Source organism: Branchiostoma lanceolatum, chromosome 17 (assembly GCF_035083965.1).
Source record: "Branchiostoma lanceolatum isolate klBraLanc5 chromosome 17, klBraLanc5.hap2, whole genome shotgun sequence".
In the NCBI taxonomy this organism is placed as follows: domain Eukaryota; kingdom Metazoa; phylum Chordata; class Leptocardii; order Amphioxiformes; family Branchiostomatidae; genus Branchiostoma; species Branchiostoma lanceolatum.
In genome coordinates, this window is record NC_089738.1 from 17,050,288 (window position 1) to 17,073,889 (window position 23,602).

The 23,602-nt window shown below is 43.1% G+C and overlaps 1 protein-coding gene across 1 annotated transcript in view; it reads right to left on the minus strand.

Annotated features, from left to right (window-relative positions):
• LOC136422490 (protein O-mannosyl-transferase TMTC4-like) overlaps positions 1-23,602 on the minus strand; it is a 61,202-nt gene that overhangs the window by 28,553 nt on the left and 9,047 nt on the right. The window contains exons 2-8 of the mRNA XM_066410260.1: positions 20,128-20,217; positions 19,657-19,708; positions 19,151-19,202; positions 18,625-18,869; positions 9,269-9,356; positions 3,849-3,961; positions 2,235-2,342 (exon numbers count right to left, since the gene is read on the minus strand). Of these exons, the coding sequence (XP_066266357.1) occupies positions 2,235-2,342; positions 3,849-3,961; positions 9,269-9,356; positions 18,625-18,869; positions 19,151-19,202; positions 19,657-19,708; positions 20,128-20,217 (748 nt within the window). The remainder of the gene's footprint in view (positions 1-2,234; positions 2,343-3,848; positions 3,962-9,268; positions 9,357-18,624; positions 18,870-19,150; positions 19,203-19,656; positions 19,709-20,127; positions 20,218-23,602) is intronic.

The window sequence follows — 23,602 nt, forward strand, 5'->3', positions numbered from 1 at the left end:
TTTATACTGTCTGTACCTAGCCTGATAGTAGTTGATGCTAGTCGAGCATCTCAAAGTGACAGCAGATAAGTAATGATTACATATTATCATATAGACAGGCAAAGACTGAAAGATTTCCGGGATTTTACTGATGTCGTTTTATCTTCATTAAGAGAACAACATCTGAGCCTGATGACGTTGTCTTAATCACTATGATGTAATCTATCTCCGTGGGGAGAATTTCCTAGATTATAGCAACTGTAACATGCTATACCTCATACAAGATTATACTGTAATAACCTACATGTATAATGTTACTAAAGGATATGAACATTTCTAAATTGGATAAGCATGACTTTTCTGTATGCATTATTCCTGTAGAGGCAACATAGAGCACACACCAGTTTTTATTCAGAACCTTAATCGTTGTGATGTTACATGTATCTGTTGTAGTAAGGACCCATTTCCTGGGTCTTCGCTGTACATCATACACAATGATTATAGTAATAACTTGTGATGTTACTAAAGGTCATGAAAATTCCTAAATGGATAAGTATTGAGTTTTCTGAATGCATTATTCCTATGCAACATACACAGCATCTGTTTTCATACATATTCAAGTCACTATGATGTCATCTGTTGCCTTGGGGAGAACTTCCTGGGTCATACAGTGATCACAGTTATTGTGTTATAACTTTAAATGTTACTTAAGGGTTGTGAAAACTCTTAAATGGATAAGTCGAAGTTTTCTGAACTATGCATTATTCTTAAGCAGCATAGCACACAGCTTCCATTCTCATAAACACTATGATGTTATCTATTGTCGTCGGGAGAATTTCTGGGGTCTTAGCTGTACGTCATACAGTGATTATAGTATTAATTATAATGTTACTAAAGGTTATAAACATTCCTAAATTTCTGTATGCATTTTCTAAGCAACATACCATCTTTTCCTCTACACAACATTAATCACTTATGACTATGGTAGGTACAATGTAGGTAAGTAATCTGATGCCTTGGGGAGAACTTCCTGGGTCTTGGTTGTACGTAACAGTGATTATAGTAATAACTTATAATGTTACTAAAAGGTTATGAGGCCTACATGTTACGGCAATTCTGATAATTCCACCAGATAAGATTCCACCCAAAGACCCACATTAAGACCCTGTTCATGCTAAGCCTATCGTAACTGGTTGAATAAATTAAAAGATTTGCTAGAACTTTTTTTTTTCCAATACTTCCTGGTCAATGCTTCCAGTTCCAAACACAGTTTGCCTACTTTTATCCCAATGATACTGTAAATGCAGAAATGTTTGCGGTGGTTTTATGTTCGTGGGTTTCGCTGCGACCTTTTCACCACAAACCTAAAACCACCGCGAAAATCTTTGTCCAATACTGTAGCAGTTTGTGACTATATAGCGCTGCCGAAAACTTAAAAACACCGCAAACAATCCATTTTCCCCTTAGCGAACTTAAATGTATTTACAATAATTCACGGCAACCTCCATGAATGAAAAGTGGAGCTCCTATTCACATTCAGGTGCACACAAGCATGCCCCAGGTAGCTAGGAGCGTGGTACATCATCCTAAATACCCCCAAACCCATTCCCAGTCTAGACTGAACTGCAGCACAGTGCCGCCCTGACAGATTTTACTGCCGTTGTGATGTGCAATGAGGCATATAATGTACCGTGGGCTGAAGTCATGACGGGGACATAACGTGTAACCATGACAAATGTACGGTCTGAAATGGCCAAAATGTGCACAGGGAATGGTGATGTCGTCTTCAGGGATGGGTAAGGACTATCGAGAGGCACATTAAGCCGGGGTGTAGCCTATTTTCTTATCTTAATGTCCTTTTCTTGGCCTTTTGAGTAGGAGAATGTTCAGAAGTTAAGCTGGACAAGAAATTTATCTTCTTTTTTTTTCAGAACAACTCTCATGATTAGCTTCTCTCCCTCTGTGGCTATGGTACTCCAATAAATCTAGGTGTTTGTATATATACACTTTTACTTTTACTTTTATTGATATATACAATGTATAGGTAGACTTCTGAATTACAAAAGAAGAGTACAATGTACAATATACCAAATATGCACAAAATACACTATTGTCTTATTACTGTACAAGATTATCAAGGAAAATGCATATCATAAATCTAAAGTATGGCTACAGACAAACTCAGCAACCAGGTCTTTAGACGCAACATTCATCAATGGGAAACAGCCATGTAACTATTTAGCAGTGCCACCTACCTGTTTTCTAAGTAACTGCAGTGACTTGTCAGCTGCCAGGAGTTTGGAGAGGAAGACTTTGGGATCTATTTGGCACAAGATGAGGATGTCGTAAGCAGAACAGACACCCTGCGATAACAAAGGAAAGACAGGAAATGAGACTTGAGTGTTATTCAGGAGTTTTAGTTGTACGTCATACACAGTGATTTAAGTAGGTAATAACCTATAATGTTACTAAAGTTAATGAAAATTGCTATATGGATAAGTATAAGAGAATGTCGTAAGCGGAACAGACACCCAGTGATTACAAAGACAAGACAGGAAATGAGACTTGAGTGTTATTCAGGAGTCTTAGTTGTACGTCATACACAGTGATTTAAGTAGGTAATAACCTATAATGTTACTAAAGTTAATGAAAATTGCTATATGGATAAGTATAAGAGAATGTCGTAAGCGGAACAGACACCCAGTGATTACAAAGACAAGACAGGAAATGAGACTTGAGTGTTATTCAGGAGTTTTAGTTGTACGTCATACACAGTGATTTAAGTAGGTAATAACCTATAATGTTACTAAAGTTAATGAAAATTGCTATATGGATAAGTATAAGAGAATGTCGTAAGCGGAACAGACACCCAGTGATTACAAAGACAAGACAGGAAATGAGACTTGAGTGTTATTCAGGAGTCTTAGTTGTACGTCATACACAGTGATTTAAGTAGGTAATAACCTATAATGTTACTAAAGTTAATGAAAATTGCTATATGGATAAGTATAAGAGAATGCCGTAAGCAGAACAGACACCCAGTGATAACAAAGGCAAGACAGGAAATGAGATCTAGACTTGCAGGAGTTTTAGTTGTACGTCATACACAGTGATTAAAGTAGGTAATAACCTATAATGTTACTAAAGTTTATGAAAATGTCTACATGGATAAGTATAAGAGAATGTCGTAAGCGGAACAGACACCCAGTGATAACAAAGACAAGACAGGAAATGAGATGTGTCATTCCGAAAGTCTGGGAAATGAGATTGTCTGCGTTCATTGTTCATTTTAAATAAGCTTGTCTGCAGTGCCTGAAAGGTTATCGTTGAACTAAACCAGTAAATCAATGATACAATATATTTGATGTACTTTCAGGCGATGAGTGTGTTCGAAAAAGGAGCACTGTTAGCAAACAATATGTATCAGACAATATGCCATACATGTAGTCTAAGAATTATGATCTTAATATTTGGGAATAGCTACCAGAGTCAGGAAATCGCTACTTTAACTTCAATACTTTCAGCATGCTATGGTAGCCCTTTACAATTTGCAATTGTATTCGGTTATGATTCATTCAGTGCAGCCAGTAGGTACCCATCTGAGTAATGAGGCTGTCGTAGTGCCTTTTAATGTGCTCGAGGCACCTCCTTGATCTCGGGACCCCCCATTTTACGTCCCTTCTAAAAGACTAGCGCAGCTCCAACCAGGATGCCCTTCCCCGGATTTAAACCGGGGTCTCCCAGTTACCAACTAATTGGCACCAGGGGCTAAACTGTGACTGTGTGAGGCTTCTACCAATTGAGCTACACAGGGACATCATATGGGATATGGCAGCAGGGAGGAGGTTAATAAAAAACATCCCACTCACAATGGCAGTGATTCCCTGCTCCTTACACAGTACAGAGGCGGCACACAGGACGACGCTGGCTGCCAACCAGCGGACAGAGAACGACTCCGGGCAGCACTGGGGGTCCTGGGCTCCTGTCAGGGCAAAGATGGAGATGTGTCAAAATCTGATCTTCCCAGTGCCTCAGGTCACATTCAAAGATATATCGGTAGATATGTCGTTTCTGTCATAGCCTCACTGAACATCCTACACATATGTGAAACAGAAAAAGACTCGGGGCAGCACTGGTGGTCCTGGGATCCTGTCAGGGGGAACATGGAGATGTAAAAATGTAGTCTCATACATAGCCTTTTTTGGGGCCTTAGGGGTAGTGGGTTGTTATCCACAAGGGCATGCTGCACGGTGGAGCCCAACCCTCTCCTTCCACCGCCTCTTTACTTCCCAAACAATGTACATGTACATGTAGGTACCCGTTTTTACACCTCACTGGAGTGAAAAAAGTGGTGTAAAGTGACTTTCCCAAGGGCACAACATCGTTGGCATGTCAGGGCCTCTGGGTTCTAGGGCAAACACCCTGTTATGCCAACACGACAACGCCCACAACATGGAAACGTGTCAAAATCCAATCTACCTACTACCTCAGGTCACATTCATTATATGTTGGTTCTGCCTCACTGAAAATCCTACACATACATGTATATGTGAAACAACAAAAAAATTGTATGACGAGCATGATTGCCTTTACTCAATTTTGAGCTCAATTCTTCAATGGTTGTGACAAGACAGACAGACTTTATGTATACAATTGTTAAGTATCTCACAAGTTCAGAGAAATTCCCTTGGTCTTTTCAATAAGTACGATCAACAGTGGACCATGGCTTAACATCCCATCAACATTCCTTTTATGCCTTTCAGTAGCATGCAATTGCAAGTCTGGCGAGGTTGAACAGGAGGGATGTGAACTCTCAGCCCTCTAGTCACAAAGCAGCCTGTCACTAACCACTGGGTTTGTCTAGTAGGGTGACATGGGGGAAGTCCCTGGTGCTGAATAACTTTCATGTCTCACAGGGCAGAAAAAATCAATATCTGCTGTCTCTCAGCTTTGGACCCAACTTCGGTAGGTTAAACAGGGTTGTTTTAGAGGATCTCTACCATACATGTTTCCAATAGGAAAGAAATTGGGGTGTTTGAAAAGCTTATGGGGTCACAAATCCTGTGTGTACTTTTCTAATGCTGCTTTCCACAAAGCCCCCTCCTTCTTCTGTTAGCTGTCTGGTGTCACATAAGGACAACAAGTTTCCTTGCTGTTACTATACTTTACCCAACCATGTTATTGTCGGAATACATGATTGTGTGTTTGAACTTGAATTTGACCAGAGGACATGTCAGAATCCAAGTTTTATATCTAATTGTTGAAGGTGTGCAAGTCCTTTACCTAACCTTGTATTGTCGGATTGCATGTTGTATATTCTAATGTATGTTGCTTCTTGAATTTGACCAGAGCACAAATACATGTCAAAATCCAATTTAGCTTAGTCTAATTTAGTGAAATTCCCCTGCTGGTCTTTTCAATACACGTAAGTATAATCAACAGTGGACTACAGCTTTACATCCTGTCAACTTCACCTGACTTGAATACTACTATGGGCATTGAACTTCAAGTCAGGTGAAGTTGAACAGATGGGAATTGAACCCTGGACCTCCTGGTCCCAAAGCATGGTCACTAACCACTGGATTTGACATGGGGAAAACCTCTAGAGCTGAGTTACTCTGATGTTGCAGAAAGGAATGAAAATCAATATCTGAGGGCTCTGAACCAACGTTTGGTGGGTTAGAGCAGTCTATAGGATCCCAACCATCTCATAGGGAAAGGAATTGGGGTGTTTGAAAATCCAATAAGGTCACAACTGCTTGGTAGGCTTTCCTCATGATTCTTCCTTGTACGGTGCCCTCTTCTTTTTCATCTTCTGTCATGGCTGTAGGTGGCACATAGGGCAGCAAGTTCCCTTGCTGTTTGTCACAAGATTTGCGAGGTATCCAGGGAAGGGTTGCCGGCCCTTTCCCAAAAATTTTATGTATATACCGGGGTATTGTCTGAATTTATTTTTGATGCCAGATGGCATAAACAGTGCTATTCTTTTGTTTATCGGCTTTTCCACTCATCTAATACAATTATACAGTCTGGGCTTAAGTCAGATTCATTCTACCATAACACATTTATAAAAAACCCATAGAGGTGCCTGTGTATATGTTGATAGTAGATTGTCATGTTCCTCTGTGTCTATGTTGCTAATTGAATGTACATGTATACATTATGCTTTTACTAATGACCAGCTAGTGCCTGCAATAAAGGTTTGATAAATTCTGAATTTGGTCAAAGCACACATAGCCAGACCCGTCCTCTCCTCAACAAGTGTGAAGGGATCTTTCATGTGCCTGAGGCTAATTGTATGTACATGTATACATTCTGCTTTTACTATGGGCCAGCGAGTGCCTGCAATAAAGGATTGAAAGATTGATAAATTTTGAATTTGGTCAAAGCACACAGGGCCAGACTCCTCATCTCCTCAACAAGTGTGAAGGGATCTTTCATGTGCTTCAGGCTACCCACAGCACACAGCCTAAACATGCCCGCAGGTTTCCATAAAACTTAACATGTATGTCGGCACATGTTCCTAACACCTCAATACATCCCCCATCACCTCACAGCCCACCGCTGGAAATTGCCTCCTGCAGAAAATAAGCCCCTAAAAACCTGTAACGTCTTTTATCAGCTGGGAGCGCGTTTGAAGTAGGTGCGGGCGGCTTTACCGATGGGGCGGGAGACCATTAACGGACTGCCCGCGGCTTTATTTGGCTTGCGGAGGGGAGTCAATGGATTTCTTTACAACCCGTAATAATAAGATCGTTTCTCCACGGCGGGTGCCTCGCTAAGGTGTGGGATCATGCTCCGTTTCCCAATTTTCCACGCATCATACAGAGTATAGATCCGTGCCAAATCTTTGCTAGCATGTTTCAGGAGTTAGAACTGAAATCTATTTCAATGAACGGCTCCAATTTGGTGTCTTGATGAGTACTTCACTAAGGTGTGGGATCATGCTCTGTTTCCCAATTTTCCACGCATCATACAGAGTATAGATCCGTGCCAAATCTTTGCTAGCATGTTACAGGAGCTAGAACTCAAATTCATTTCAATTCACGACTCCAATTCTGTGACTTGATGAGCACTTCACTAAGGTGTGGGATCATGCTCTGTTTCCCAATTATCCACGCATCATACAGAGTATAGATCTGTGTCAAATCTTTGCTACCATGTTACAGGAGTTAGAACTCAAATCTATTTCAATGGAGGGCTACAATTTCATGACTTGAAAAGGCACTGCCAGGCTCTTTCTACAATGGTATTGAATTATGTGTCAAATACATTATGAACGTTAAGGTGGTTAACGTTAAATTTTTCATTCACGGCACTCAACTGGATAAGCTACAACCAGAACTGCACTAAATCTTTGCCAGCATGCTACAGGAGTTAGACCTCAAGTTCATTTCAATGAACGACACCCATTCTGTGACTTGATGAGCACTTTGCTAAGGTGTGGGCTCATGCTCTGTTTTCTAATTTTCCGCACATCATAAGAGTATAGATCCACACTAAATCTTTGCTACCATGTTACAGAAGTTAAATTCTTAGAACTCAAATCTATTTCAATAAACAACTTCATTCTGTGACTTGATGAGTACCTCGCTAAGGTGTGGGATCATGCTCTGTTTCCCAATTATCCAGGCATCATACGAGTATAGATCCACGCTAAATCTTTGCTAGCATGTTACAGGAGTTAGAACTGAAATCTAGTTTAATGGAGGGCTACAATTTCATGACTTGAAAAGGCACTGCCAGGCTCTTTCTACAATGGTATTGATTTCTGTGTCAAATACGTTATCAACGTTGAGGTGTCTTGCCTTTACTTTAACTTCTATCAAATACATCTTTTGACTTCATTCACAACACTCAACTCAATATGATACAACCAGACTTCCAAAGCACTGCCAGGCTCTTTTTTCAATGGTATTGAATTCCATGTCAATAACATTATCAACGTTGAGGTGTCTGGGTTTTACTTTAACTCGAGTTCAATAGATCTTCCCTCATTCTTGGCACTCGGCCGGAAAGAATAGAGCTAGAATCAATCTCGAGTTCTTTGATTCCCGATAAAGAGACAGCCATATGTAGGGAAGCTTTCCTTTGTCCAGGGGCCTTAGAAGTTTGCTGTGGCTTCATCATTAACACCCTACTTCTCATCTTGATAACACGACCGTACATAGATGTTTCCAGCGGGTGCATGAGAGTACTTACTTTGATAGGAAAAGTAACTGTCAAGGCAATTCCCAGTTTTAGAATCGTATTGACTTCTGTATAGAAGATCAAAGTGGAAAACAAAGTTTGGTGGTTCCTTCCTTCTCTTAGTTCCAGTCTGCTATCTTGATACGACTACACATCTGTGTCAAGTTGGTGAGAGTTCTTAGAAGAAAAAGAATCTGAGGGTAGTGCCCACTTTTTCAAATTGTATTGACTTCTGTGATAGAAGATTGAAGTGAAAACAGATTTGATTCTTTCATTCTCTTATTTTGTCTTCATGACAGCGTCTGCATAGTTTCAAGTTGGTGAGAGTTCTGAGGAAAAGACACCGGGGGTAATGCCGAAGTTTTTTTTAATCGTATTGACTTCCCTATAATGGAAGATCAAAGTAGGAAACAAAACAAAGCTTCCTTCATTCTCTTAGTTCCACTCTGCCACACGACCACAAATACATGTTTCCAGCTGGCAAGAAAGAGACTGTCAAGATAGTTCTCAGCTTTATAATCGTATTGACTCCTGTAATGGAAGATCAAAGTAGAAAACAAAGTTTGGTCCTTCTTCATTGTCTTACAGTCTGCCATCTTGATAACACGACCACACATAGATGTTCAAGTTGGTGAGAGTTCTTAGGAAAAGAAACTGCCCTGCAATTCAAGTTTTCAAATCGTATTGACTTCTTTAATGGAAGATCAAAGTAGAAGACAGGTTTGTTTTCTTCATTCTCTTTGATTCAATCTGCCATCATGACAGCACTACATGTTTCAAGTTGGTGAGAGTTCTTAGGAAAAGAAACTGAGAGTAATGCCCAGTTTTTCAAATTGCATCGACGATAGATCAAAGTGGAAAACAAAGTTTGAGGCTTCCTGCATTCTCTTACTGTACAATAGTCATGTAGTTCTTTACTTCTGCCTTCATGATAGGACTCCACATATAGCTGTGTAAGTAGGAAAAGAAAAACTGCCAACTAAAGGGAATTCCCAGTTTTCAAATCGTATTGACTTCTTTAATGGAAGATGAAAGTTGAAGACAAATCTATTCTCTTTATTTAGTTCCTGTCTGTATGGATGTTTGACCTCTAACTCACCTTCATGACACGACCGCACGTAACACAGGAAGGCTGAGAAGAAGAAGACAGCGCACAGCAGCTCTGCTCTCCCCACTACTCCTGCAACCTGGAATAGAAAAAGATAACGTATGAAAATAAGACAAGTATACTATCTATTTCACTGGAGAAGGAAATTGACTACAAACTATACAGGGCTTGACATTTATTTTTGGGAATAGGTATATGGGTGCTAAAACTTTAGGTGCACACAAAGAATTTGTGTAGAATGTTGGCGAATGTAAACTACAAAGTTTACTGCCTCTTTTCTGAACTGAAATCAAAGATTCTACAGCTAACTTCAAAATTTCACACAAGTATATATAACAAGGCTGTTCACAAATGTACCCAGTCAAAAATAAGGTGCACAGCTCCAATTTTGGATGCACAAAAGTGTGTATGCACCCAGTAATTTGAGCCTCGTTATACTACCTGTAACAATGGCACCTTAAACGGTAAAGTGCAAGTGATCAAGGTTGGGAAAGTAGATTGAGACTTCCTCTATGAAGCGTCTTAGGAAGACTGTATATGATGGATGCTAGTATCAGTCTGTCAGCTTCCATACTGAAATTCATATGTCAGTTTATGAACTTGGATTAGCCAAATGGCAGAGTAGCCAACCAGGATAACACACCAGCTTTGCAGGCATTATGATAGCGGCAACTAATAATTCTACATGATACTGTAAATGCAGAAACGTTCGCAGTGGTCTCATGTTCACAGTTTTTGCGATGAACTCTTTGCTGTGAACTTAAAACCCCTGCAAAAAGCAGTTCCGTTGTGTGAACTACTAACTGCTTAATATGCAAACTCAAAACCACTGCGAACACTCCATTTTCTCCCTACTGCTAAATCAAATCCCTGCAAATGTAATATAGCGTGCATATACTTAAGTTCGCACATACGTGCCCCAGACGTTATGAATAGATTAGTCAACCCGTATTTCTCAGAAACACTGTCAACTCCCCCTGGGAGGTAAGAGAAACATGTGAAGTACTGACTGGTTTTGAAGAACCGCGAGAATGGATTACACTGTCGAACACAGATGGTAAGATGATAGGTGAGATAAGGAGTCCCGCACAGATAAGAGGGGCTGACAGTAGGGATAGGCAAGACAGACCGACGATAGAGTCAGGGAGAGAGGAACGTGAATAAAGATTGTCTCTATCGGCCACGACAACATCAGTGTGTCTGTCTTCACTTCACTCCGAAGTCTTGGATCTTCTCTCCGTACTCTACATGGCGTTGACATCGGCAGGATTACGGTAAATCTTCTCCTGCGCGGGACGACAATCACCGAGATAACAAGAGCGGTAAGTCAGTTACGCTTGTTTGGTATTGAGAGTGCGACGACCTGGCCACCCTTGCTAGTATTTTATATTCAATAGTCTGCTCATTCTTGGTGTATAACCTGCTAAGCTGATAGGATGCCGGGAGACGATAAGCCTCAGTATGTGGTGATGGCCACAGACCGTAAGCTTCCCCAGTTCGCCGGGCTCCCGTCTAAACCGGGCGACCTTAACGTTGATGCATTTATACTCGAGTGTAAAAGGTCTTTCAAAGTTTGGGGGACCCCCGAGGACCAGCAGGGTTTTCTAGTCGGCCGCGCTTGCGTGGGTGAAGCAAAGGCACAAGTGCAGCTGCTAAGCGACTCAGATAAGGATGATGTAGCTATAGTTTTCACGCACCTACGGGAGGCATACGCCGATAAGGCTCCATTTTCGGCCCTGATTCAGGCCTTCTATGCCCGCCATGAAGGGGCAGATGACCCAACAGGGCGCCGCTAGCCAGCAAAGCACACCCCGGTTCCGCGACTCATATAGACCACGTGGTCGCCCGGGCGACCAGTGGACTCCCGACGGTAGGCCAATTTGCCGTAAGTGTGGCGGCCCCGGCCACATGGCCCGTGCGTGTTTTTCAGACCCTAACCAAGGTAACAACATGTACAGCAACCCTCGCCCCGCTCAGTACACTGGTAATCAGGGAAACTAAATCGTCCCGCGCCCGAAGCCGACGGAGTGGGACAAAACGTCCGGTCGCATGATTCAGTTTTTGTAAATAAATGTAGTGTAGACAGTCGCAACACCCTTAATGATGCCAGCCTGTTTAATAGGACTGTGGGAAAACAGCCAATAGTTTCAGCTATTTTCGATGGCGTGTCAGTTGACTGTTTGCTTGATACTGGGAGCCAAGTAACGACAATGAATAAGGAGTTCTTCTTTCGAAACTTTGGGGAAAAGGGGGAGCATTTACAAGACGCTAGTAGTTGGCTCTCTGTCACAGCTGCCAATGGCTTGCCCATTAAACAGGTTGGCTTCGCTGAAATGTGCATCGATATTCTAGAACATAGGCTAGCAGATGTCGGGGTTATAGTAGTTGACGACAGCAGTAGCAGTGTCCCTGTAATTTTAGGGACCAACGTCATTGACCGATGTAAGCTGTCGATCTTCCCCGGGAAGAAATCTAACTATGTACATAAGCTCCCGGGGGGTAAAGAAGGTGAGGCGTGGCAGAAGGCCTTGACCTCACATCAACGCAGACAGGCCCTTGCTGACGACAATGGTAGAGTGGGTTTTGTCCGGGCGCCGGGGAGAACCGATATTGTTGTGCCGGCTCAGCATGAAATTGTCATCTTCTGTAAGACCCGCCCCTCTAACAGTCCATATAGCGTCATTGTCGAATCCCCTGAAGAGGGGGTCCTACCAAATGGCATTCTTGTCGCCAAAAGCTTTGCGGAAGTTAAACACGGGAGATTCCCCGTCCGTTTAGCAAACGTAACACTCCGTGATATCACTATTGGTCGGCATGCGATTTTGGGAGAAGTATTTCTCGCCAACGAAGTAAGGGAGTCAGAGAATTCTGTTCGGCTAAGCCATGACGACTCGCACACTGTACATGTGGATTTAATTAATGCCTCTAATGACAGCTCCGATACGCCGGCCGGCGACACGGGGGACTTGCAAGACATGATCCCCGGCCTAGACATTGATGAATCACAGTTAACCCCCAGTCAGCGGGATCAGCTGGCAGCACTTCTCCGTAAACACAAACACGCATTTGCAAATGATGACTCAGATTTAGGCTTCACCACAACTGTGGTACATGACATCCCGACGGGGGATGCGCCCCCCTGTCAGGAGCGATACAGACGAATTCCACCCGCTCTCTACCAAGAGGTCAAAGATCACGTCGCCGATTTGTTAGATAAAGGAATCATTGAACATTCTACTAGCCCCTGGTCTAGTCCCTGCGTCTTGGTCAGAAAGAAATGTGGGGGATTGCGATTTTGTGTCGACTACCGGAAACTAAATGCAAGAACTCATCGTGACTCGTTCCCCCTCCCACGTATTGAAGAATCCCTTGATTGTCTGTCAGGCGCAAACTATTTCTCCACCCTAGACCTTGCGCAAGGCTATTATCAGGTTGGTATAGCCGAAGCTGACAAGCCAAAGACAGCATTTTCATTACCCTGGGGTCATTTCCAATTCAATAGGCTTAGTTTTGGGTTGGTAAACGGACCTGCTTGTTTTCAACGATTAATGACGCATGTATTGGGAGATTTCAATCTTACTACCTTATTGATATATTTGGATGACGTAATTGTTTTCGGCAAGACGTTCGAGGAACATTTACATAGACTGGACGAAGTGTTGACTCGCCTATCCAGCCATGGATTGAAGCTCAAGGCCAGTAAATGTAAGCTATTCGCTGCTGAAGTGCAATATCTAGGTCATAACGTTTCCGCCCAGGGGGTCGGAACTGACCCCAGCAAGGTGGCCGCTGTGCATGATTGGCCTGTCCCACAAAATGCCCGGGAAACTCGCAGCTTTGTTGCATTCTGTTCCTATTATCGGCGTTTTATCCCCAACTTTGCTCACATAGCTGCACCATTACACAAAATAGCAGGCCACACGCAGAAGAAGAGTCGCCGCCAATCCTCTTCAGGTTGTATCCCACGTGAATTTGTTTGGACCGACGAGTGCCAAACAGCCTTTGACGAACTAAGAAATAAGCTTGTCTCAGCCCCCATCCTGGCATACCCAGATTTTAACTCTCCCTTTATTCTGTACGTCGACGCAAGCCTTTCAGGCCTAGGGGCGGTCCTTTCCCAGGTTCAGGATAACAAAGAACGTGTTGTCGCGTATGCCTCCAGAGGGCTGCGGCCGAGCGAGAGGAACGCTGCAGATTATAGCTCGTTTCGACTCGAATTGTTAGCGCTAGTTTGGTCAGTAACAGATAAATTCAAGGACTACCTGATTGGGTCGAAATTCCTGGTATATACTGACAATAATCCTTTGGCTCATCTCCAAACTGCGTCCCTAGGCGCCGTTGAACAGCGCTGGGTAGCGAGACTTGCTAACTTTAATTTTGACATTAAACGTGACATTAAATATCGTCCCGGCAAATCTAATCAGAATGCCGACTCCCTCTCGCGTCTCCCTCGTAATGGTGACGTAGAGGAAATCGTAGACGATTGGTATATTCCCGCTGACCGCACGTTTGAATGTTGTGCTTCTTTGACAAACTCAGGCCCACCCCCACCCCCACTTGTAGCTAGAGTGCTGAAGGCAGTGGCGCAACGTCCACCCCGTGGTGGCACGCCTCTCCTGCCAGGCCGATCTGAGACAGAGTTACGTAATCTGCAACGGGACGATCCCGTTCTGGAGCGAGTCCTGACTTATGTTAAGCGCGGCAAACCGCCGACTGGCAAAGAAAGATTAAGGGAAGAAGGTGACGTAGCCGCCCTCCTTGCCCATTGGGACAGCCTAGATCTCCGACATGGGGTATTGTATAGGGTTACACCCACCCCCCATCCGGAAGGCTCCACCCACCAATTAATCCTTCCACGTGCCTTGCAGAATGAGACGTTAGAAGCCTTACATGACCAGGCGGGTCATTTCGGGATTGCTCGTACGCTTGATTTGGTTGAAAGTCGTTTCTTTTGGATAGGTATGCGGTCAGACATATCACTCTATGTCCAGACCTGCCAGCGCTGTGGACTTCGGAAATTACCGAACCACGCCACGAGGACACCATTAGTCAGCGTAAAGACGTCTGCCCCGCTTGAACTCGTCTGCATGGATTATCTCTCAGTTGAAAAGTCAGTTGGTGGCTATGAGAATATTTTGGTCATTACGGACCATTTCACACGTTTTGCCGTTGCTGTTCCCACCCGCAACCAGACGGCCCTGACCACAGCTCGTGCATTTTACAAATACTTTGTATTACCATATGGGTTCCCAACCCGGCTTCATTCGGATCAGGGTGCTAACTTCGAGTCGGCGACAATCTCAGAGTTATGCAACTTGTATGGCGCCGTTAAATCCAGCACAACTCCCTACCACCCAGCAGGGAACGGCCAGTGCGAACGTTTTAATCGGACGCTTTTGACACTCATTGGCACGTTAGAATCTGACAAGAAGAAGCGCTGGGCCGACTATCTTTCCCAACAAGTTCATGTCTACAATTGTACCAAGCATGCCACTACCGGCTATAGTCCATATTATCAAATGTTTGGCAGGCATGCTCGTCTGCCAATCGATCTCTGTCTTGGTACATTAGACAATTCCACTCAAGCCCGTAGCTCAGACGACTGGGTACAGCAGCATTACGCTAGTCTGTGTGAGGCATACAAAAATGCCGCCGAGAACGCAGAAATAGCTCAGTCACGGCAGAAACGCTACCACGACCGTAAAGTCCATGGTTCCCCACTGTTGCCAGGGGAACGGGTCCTCGTCCGTGATATGCGGACACGTGGGAAACGGAAACTCAGAGACCGTTGGGAATCCACACCTTATATAGTCAAAGATCGCCCTGATCCCGCCCTTCCAAACTATGTTGTGCGTCCTGAATCTGGGAGGGGCGCCGAACGCACGTTGCACCGTGAATTCTTGATGCCCTGCATGTTCACACCCCCAGCCCGACAAAAGCCGGACCGCCAGCCCGCCCCTGACGTTAGCGATATGGCTTCGAATTGTTCGCGAGGGCACGAACAGACTCCCACCGGGGAGGTGTCAGATGTGTCGGTACCACTCATAATTCCTATTGAACCACCACTTCCCCCAGCCCCAGCAGCTGATCAACACGTCCCCGACCCTGACGATGATGAAGCTCCCCAAATCCGGCGTTCGGAAAGGACAACGCAAGGCGTTCAGCCTCAGCGATTTGTATCTTATCAGACATGTATCATGTCAACGAGCGCGCCGGGGACAACTTCGTCTTCGCCACCCCGGGTCGTGACGCGGTGCTTCATAAATCTTATGAAATAAAGATGAAACAACGATGTCGTGTCTTCCGCTCATTATTACCTCATAGCTATTAGCCAGGTAACAAATGTACGGGCGGGTCTGTAAGTCAGTGGGGGGAGGAGCTGACTGCTGGATGATGCCTGTGGAAAGCCAACTATCAGGTAAATGTCACCGGGTAGCGGTGATGTTTGGGCATCATGAAGGCTCAGCTGATAGCAAAGTCAGTTAAATTCCTACCCCGGGGCTTAGCTTAGCATAGGTTAGACATTCGCGTTAGATGAAATCTTAAGTTATGTGAAATATTGAAGTGTAGTAACTTGGTAGTATTAAGGATAGGGTGTGGCCAGGTTGTCCGTTCTCTTTACCTTGCAGCGTAACGTGACTCTGACGGCGGAAGAGCGGCCACCAGTGGCACCCGCCGACGGACACACCCACGGACCTGCAGCCTGATCATCAGCGGCCATTCGGCAGAGGCAGGACGCAGCGCACGTGGGGAGCATGCAGGTAGCAGTCATCCGACAGCGGACAGACGGCGCGGAAACCTGAGACGTTAGCGCAGAGGGACATCCACGTGACGACGGTCGGCAGACGGCAGACAGCCACCGATCGACGCCGCCGGGAGATGCATGTTTACCACGAACTTTTAATTGATGACTTCTGAACGTTTTGTATCGCTCGAATTTAATACAAGTAATGTAATGTGTATATAGTACTAATATTTCATACTTTCATAGACAAAATGTGGCTTGTCGCTCGCTCCTGTGTAAGATCGCTGTGACTTCAAAATTCCTCAATGCGAGGACGCATTTCTTCAAACCAGGGGGATGTAATATAGCGTGCATATACTTAAGTTCGCACATACGTGCCCCAGACGTTATGAATAGATTAGTCAACCCGTATTTCTCAGAAACACTGTCAACTCCCCCTGGGAGGTAAGAGAAACATGTGAAGTACTGACTGGTTTTGAAGAACCGCGAGAATGGATTACACTGTCGAACACAGATGGTAAGATGATAGGTGAGATAAGGAGTCCCGCACAGATAAGAGGGGCTGACAGTAGGGATAGGCAAGACAGACCGACGATAGAGTCAGGGAGAGAGGAACGTGAATAAAGATTGTCTCTATCGGCCACGACAACATCAGTGTGTCTGTCTTCACTTCACTCCGAAGTCTTGGATCTTCTCTCCGTACTCTACACAAACATTTCTGAATTTACTGTATACATGGAGAGGCACAGAAAGGGAAATTGTAATAAATACCTTTTTTTCCTTCAATTTTTTAGGCCAAATCAGACCATCTTAAACTTTTCTTGGCTTCAATAATATGCAGAATGTGTCATTCTAAAATTCATCCACGTGGCAGTTTTACTTTGAATTGCAGGTTTGTGTCTTGGTATTTGTCATCCTATTATTGTGTCAGACAACAATCAATTATTTTTGCTGGCACTAAGAAAACGTGAACACTGCAGCTATCTTCATCTTTTTTCCTCAATTTTTCAGACCAAAGCATGTCATTTTCAACTCTTTTTTTGCTTAATATGCATCTAATGTACCATTTTAAAATTCGTCCCCACTTTGAATTGCAGGTTTGTAAGTTGGTATTTTTCATCCTGATATTGTGTCAGACAACAGTCGAGTATTTGGCTGGCACTAAGAAAACTTGAATACTCTGCTATCTCAACATCTGTACAAATATTTCATTAACTTTGGCTCAGTCTCTTTAGCCAAAAGATTAACTGTGACCTCACACTGGTATTTTTCCACTTCATAACACACAGACTAAACTTGATATTCAGAGAGAAAGACAACAACTGGCTGTATTTGTATTACTGTATAAGACTGCAGACTTTCAGACTTGGTAAATTAAATGCATAACATTGTATATCTCACAAAAAAACACATTTCTGTGTATAGGGAAGTGCTCGTGTCCGTTTTTATACCCCTTGAGCCCACGTTTCTACAGCCCTCTGACATTTTTGCTTTTTCATTTTCATTATGCAATCTTAACATTATTGCCTTGCACTTATTTTGTTTGGAACAGGCCAAATCCTTGCCTAAAGGTCCCAGACACCTTAAGACTTAAGATCAATATCAGCAGTTGTTTGCCAAGATTACGTTGTCATTGGTAGGCTAAGTGCTTTTGGATTACTTTCTTTCTGCTGACCTTTTACCTTATGTTTTGGAAAACACATACAATCTTCGTTTCAAGGTCCCAGACACAATAAAAAGTATTAAGAACAGAGCTATTCGCAAATCTTATAAATATATTTAGAATATCACCATCATGATAAACGAATAATCGTGGCATCTTTCAACAAAAAGAAAAGCATCGATTGAACAATTAAGAGAAGCAATGTATGAGAGAGTGTACAATCCCGCCCTCAACAGAAAAAGGGATCTCCACGTTGGCACTTGGGACAACACACTCCCCCCCCCCCCCCAAGACAAAAATTTAGCTCCTAACACAACAGGAGCTAATTCATTCATTAGCATGCAACCTTGTCTTAACTTAGTATCCTCTTGAACCATCTGAAATTGTCTTCCCTTCATTAACATATACATTCAGAGTTTTGGTATAAAACCTAGTTCTACCAGATCCTTCTTTAGTCACTGACGAAAGATAGCGGATGCTATCTGAAATGTCTGACTGTTTCAAAATCTTATCCAGTTGCTTGAGTAATTATTTTTGCCGCATTGAACAATTTCTTTCTACCACAGCATCACTTAATGACATGCCCCGCATATACTGTATGTAGATAGACAAAAATTAATGGATATGATCTCATGTAAATTCAGTAAACCCTTGCCAAAGGCAAACATAGACATGTTCAATCTACTTATGTCATGTCCCGACACCATATCTACGTACTTAGGCCAATACATATGTAGCGCTTTACAAAAGAGAGAATGTATTTTAACAGACCGTAACGTTTAACATATATTATATCATTACGCCATTAACTTGTGATTATAGTTTTCAGAATAGAATAGAATAGACAAGTTTAGTACCCATTGTATTAATTGCACTGTCATTCTTGCCATACATTGTGCCATGTACAATTGTCGAGCAATAAAGTTCATTCATTCTTACACTTTCCGTATGTACAGGGTGAACGGCGAACAGGGTTGCAGCGAGGAGACTTGCACGGGGAGCGGCGAACACTCGATTCCCCGAGGCGTCGCGTCGAACTCCGCCGAAGATGACGGAGAATACGTGCAGCAGTTGTACGCAGATGGCAGCATGGAGCAGGAGGTTCACCGCGTGGAACGACCATGGCTGGGACAACCCCCCCGCAAACCAGTGGTTCAGTCTGAGGAGAGATACAGCAACATTAGCTATAGTGTATATTAATAGATTCACAATTATGAATCTAAATCTTGGTAACTACATGTATGAGACAGTTGTATGCAGATGGCACCATGGAGCAGAAGGTTTACCGCGTGGAAGGACCATGGCTGCGACAGACCCCCCGCAAACCAGTGGTTCAGTCTGAGGAGAGATACAGCAACATTAGCTATAGTGTATATTAATAGATTCACAATTATGAATCTAAATCTTGGTAACTACATGTATGAGACAGTTGTATGCAGATGGCACCATGGAGCAGAAGGTTTACCGCGTGGAACAACCATGGCTGGGACGACCCCCCCGCAAACCAGTGGTTCAGTCTGAAGAGAGATACAGCAACATTGATGACTTTAGGCAGCAACTTTAAGTAACTTCATGTACAGGCGTAAGACAGTTGTACACAGATGGCACCATGGAGCAGGAGGTTCACCGTGTGGAAGGACCATGGCTGCGACAAACCCCCCGCAAACCAGTGGTTCAGTCTGAAGAGAGATACAGCAACATTGATGACTTGGAAACTTTAAGTTACTACATGTACAATGTATATTGTAGAAGACAGTTGTACACAGATGGTAGCATGGAGCAGGAGATTCACCGCGTGGAACGACCATGGCTGGGACAACCCCCCCGCAAACCAGTGGTTCAGTCTGAGGAGAGATACAGCAACATTAGCTATAGTGTATATTAATAGATTCACAATTATGAATCTAAATCTTGGTAACTACATGTATGAGACAGTTGTATGCAGATGGCACCATGGAGCAGAAGGTTTACCGCGTGGAAGGACCATGGCTGCGACAGACCCCCCGCAAACCAGTGGTTCAGTCTGAGGAGAGATACAGCAACATTAGCTATAGTGTATATTAATAGATTCACAATTATGAATCTAAATCTTGGTAACTACATGTATGAGACAGTTGTATGCAGATGGCACCATGGAGCAGAAGGTTTACCGCGTGGAACAACCATGGCTGCGACAAACCCCCCGCAAACCAGTGGTTCAGTCTGAGGAGAGATAAAGCAACATTAATGACTTAAGGCAGCAACTTTAGGTAACTACATGCACAGGAGTAAGACAGTTGTACATTTGTACTTGTGGGTAGATGGTGGCAGCATGGAGAAGGAGGTTCAAAGGGTGGAAGGACCAAGGCTGCGACAAACCCCCCGCAAACCAGTGGTTCAGTCTGAGGAGAGATACAGCAACATTAATGACCTAAGATAGCAACTTTAAGTAACTTTATGTACAGTTGTACGCAGATGGCAGCATGGAGAAGGAGGTTCACCGCGTGGAAGGACCATGGCTGCGACAAACCCCCCGCAAACCAGTGGTTCAGTCTGAAGAGAGATACAGCAACATAGGTGACTTGGAAACTTTAGGTTCCTACATGAACAATGTACAGTTTGTATGAGACACTTGTATGTAGATGGCAGCATGGAACGACCATGGCTGCGACAAACCAGTGGTTCAGTCTGAGAGTGAGTAGACATAAAAATGTTATCACATTTGCCAAGAGGATTATGTTTTGGGGAGCGTGTGTCTGTGCATGTGTCTGTGTGTGTACACAATAACTTAAGAATGCCAGGTGGATTGTCTTGATTTTTGATAGGTGAGTACATAGGTCTTGATGAGACCTCAAAATGGTTAGATTTTGGGCCCCCTAGCAACTTGCTATGGTACTGCAGCGGAACTTCCGGTTTTGATATCTCCTGTTCTGGATTGTGGTAGATAGCTCTTGTTACTATTAGTGTAGATGACATCCACTGGAAACCCTTAATCATACGCAAGAGTTAAGGTCCTTTTGAAATATACTTGATGTCAGTGTTACATGAAGATGTTAAGATTAGTCTGAATAGAGATACAGAAAAATTAGCGTACACATATATTTTGTACATGAAATGTAGGGTGTTGAGGTACGTACAATCTTGCCAGTAAGGCGACAACTTCAACCTCTACAAGTCAGATCCAAATCAAAACTCCTTTTTCAGCTAGTACATATATATGTAGGCTGCTATTCAAAGTCTTATCCCCATGTTGAGAGAGCTTTACTTTTCTTTCCAGCATATAGTTTGTTCAAACCTCCTACAAGGAAAGGTTAATAAAAGTGCTTAGGCCCTATGATAGACCTACCTGTAGCATGCGTGCTGAAACATTAACAGCTAGGCCTGGATTGAAACCCAATCTTGTGACTCAGAATAGGGATTACTGGCTACCAGACCACTACATGTAGCTGTATGTGCGTGGTAACATTAGCAAGCTAAGGGAGAGTTACTCTCTGTGCTAGAATCCATCCTATATTACTAGCTCTGGTTTACTCCTCTGAGCGCTTTCATACAGAAAAAGCCTGTCCCTGTACCCATTTAAACATTTGGTCCTTATACTTCCTGTATTATTTCGGACTTTAATGCATCTAAATACTGTAAATACATTTAAGTCCGCATGGTTTTAATTTCACAGTATGGAGAAAATGTTCGCATTTGAGACAATAGTAGACAAGGGGGTAGGAGGGCAACAAATCTTGCGGTGGTTTTAAGTTCGCGGCGAAGAGCTTACCACAAAAACTGCGAACATAAAACTACTGCGAACATTTCTGCATTTACGGTACTGTGATTCTTGATTTGTAACTTAATTTTAGCTAATTTAACTGTCACTAGTAAACCGCTAAAATTTCATCATCGCTAATATTTGATCACAAATATTTGAGACAGTGATGTTTGTTCCCACCATTGAAACTAAGTGCAGTGACCTACTCCATTTTCCCCCAACCCCTACATTTTCCTGCCGCTATATTTAAGTGATTTACAGTATTTCTGAGAAGCAGTGTAACGGGAATCAAACTTCCTAATGCTTGTTCAAACCCTGATACGTGCCGTTACGAGGACCGTGCAACTTTGGAGCCAATAAGAACGTTAACCCTCACCTACACTCTAGGCGAGAATTTAAATGCCAATCGTTTTTCTATTAAAGGGTGCCAGATTATTCTCCGGTGAAGCGATCAGAGAGCGAAAGGAGCTAGAATAGGATAGATACCAGGCAAATTATCCTCATACCCAACATGTAATTTGTTTCAACCTTATGCAGAGAGGTTAAAGAGCTTATTCTCTGAGAAGATTGAATGTAAGATTGAATCACCCTTAATTTGGGACCGAAAATGAAGTCATTTACCGAGGAGAACAGACTGCGAGAGCGAAAATTAAGTCAGCGTAATTACAACTTAAGAAATCTCATGCCTACGCACAAAAGTAATTTCAAAGACCTGCACTTAGCCATTTGGGATGGAACAGTTGTACATGTTGAATGCTGGCTTAACTGTTTCTACTGAAAATTAAGTCAGTTATAGAGTCAGAGCAATTGCAACTTGAAAAATCTGCCCCCCACAGGAAAGTAGTTCCAAACAGCTGAACCTACATGTAGTAAAAGAGGTAAAAACAGTTGTAAATGTTGAATAAAGCCCGATTTCTTATTAAAAATTAAATCAATATCACATCAGAGGAGTGGAGGAGCAAAAATTAAGTCCGCGTAATTACAACTTAAGAAATTTGCCCCATGCACAAAAGTAATTCCAAAGGCTTGCATCTACATGTAAAAACAGTTGTAACTTTTGAATGCACCAACCACTTGCAAACCAACCAACCAACCAACCACTTGCAACCAACCATCAAACCAACCATCCATCCATCAGAAAAAGTTAGAATGCAAGGAACATAATCCTCTTCATTAAGGTAATAAGTATCCCGCCTCCCCGTTAGCAGACCGTGAAAGTAATCGGAGCCCGGCGCGGTCCCCGCGCGGTCGTAAGGCCCCAGGTAGCAGGTGCGCTCCCGAAGGTTTTATGGCGACAAAATTGATTTTCTCTGCCACAATTTGCTACAGTTCCAACCCCTCATAGCGGAACGCCGGTCTGGGAATTGCGTTTGTGTGTGGCATGATTTTCTTAAGGTCCATTACGCGGACTTTCTTGTCTGAAACTGACTCGATTTGTTGGTAACAAATTAGGGGGTACTTTCTTTTAACAACTCCCAAGGGATGGAAGTAGGTCTGGCGAATTGCTTTTGAGTACTATGCTGACTTTATCGTCTGAAACTGACTTAATTTCGGAGTTTCAACTCGTGGGGCATTCAGAATTTACAACTGTTTGTTCATCTTATGACTAGAAGCGGGTCTGAGGAATTACTTCTGGGCTTGAAGGTTCATTACGCTGAATGTCTTGCCTGAAACCTTCTTGATTTTGGGGTAACAAATTATAAGGCCTTAGCCTCTGAGTCAGTTATAACATGTTCTTTCCTTCCACTGGTTGCCTTGGTAAATTCTTTTTAACAGCCATAGCTCGAAGATTATTGACTAAATTCTTAAGTCATTTTGCTTGGGCTGGATTCTTATATCAAAATATGAATCCCTACATCCAACCCCATATTGCTATAGATACTGTGAATGCATCTATGCTCTTGTGGTTTTTATTTCTTGGTAGGGAGAAAATGGAGTGTTCACGTTGGTTTTAAGTCAAAAGAACTTCCCATTTAAAAAATAGTAGCGCTACAGTCATAGGTGGGCAAGAAGTTTCGCTTTGGTCTTAAGTTCGTGCTGAAGACTTCGCTGCGAAAACCACGAACATAAAACCACCGCAAACATTTCTGCATTTACAGTAGGTTGGCAATTGTGAAACTGCACAAAATTACAGCTACCTTAAAACTAAATGGCAAGAGACCCAATACCAATCCCACT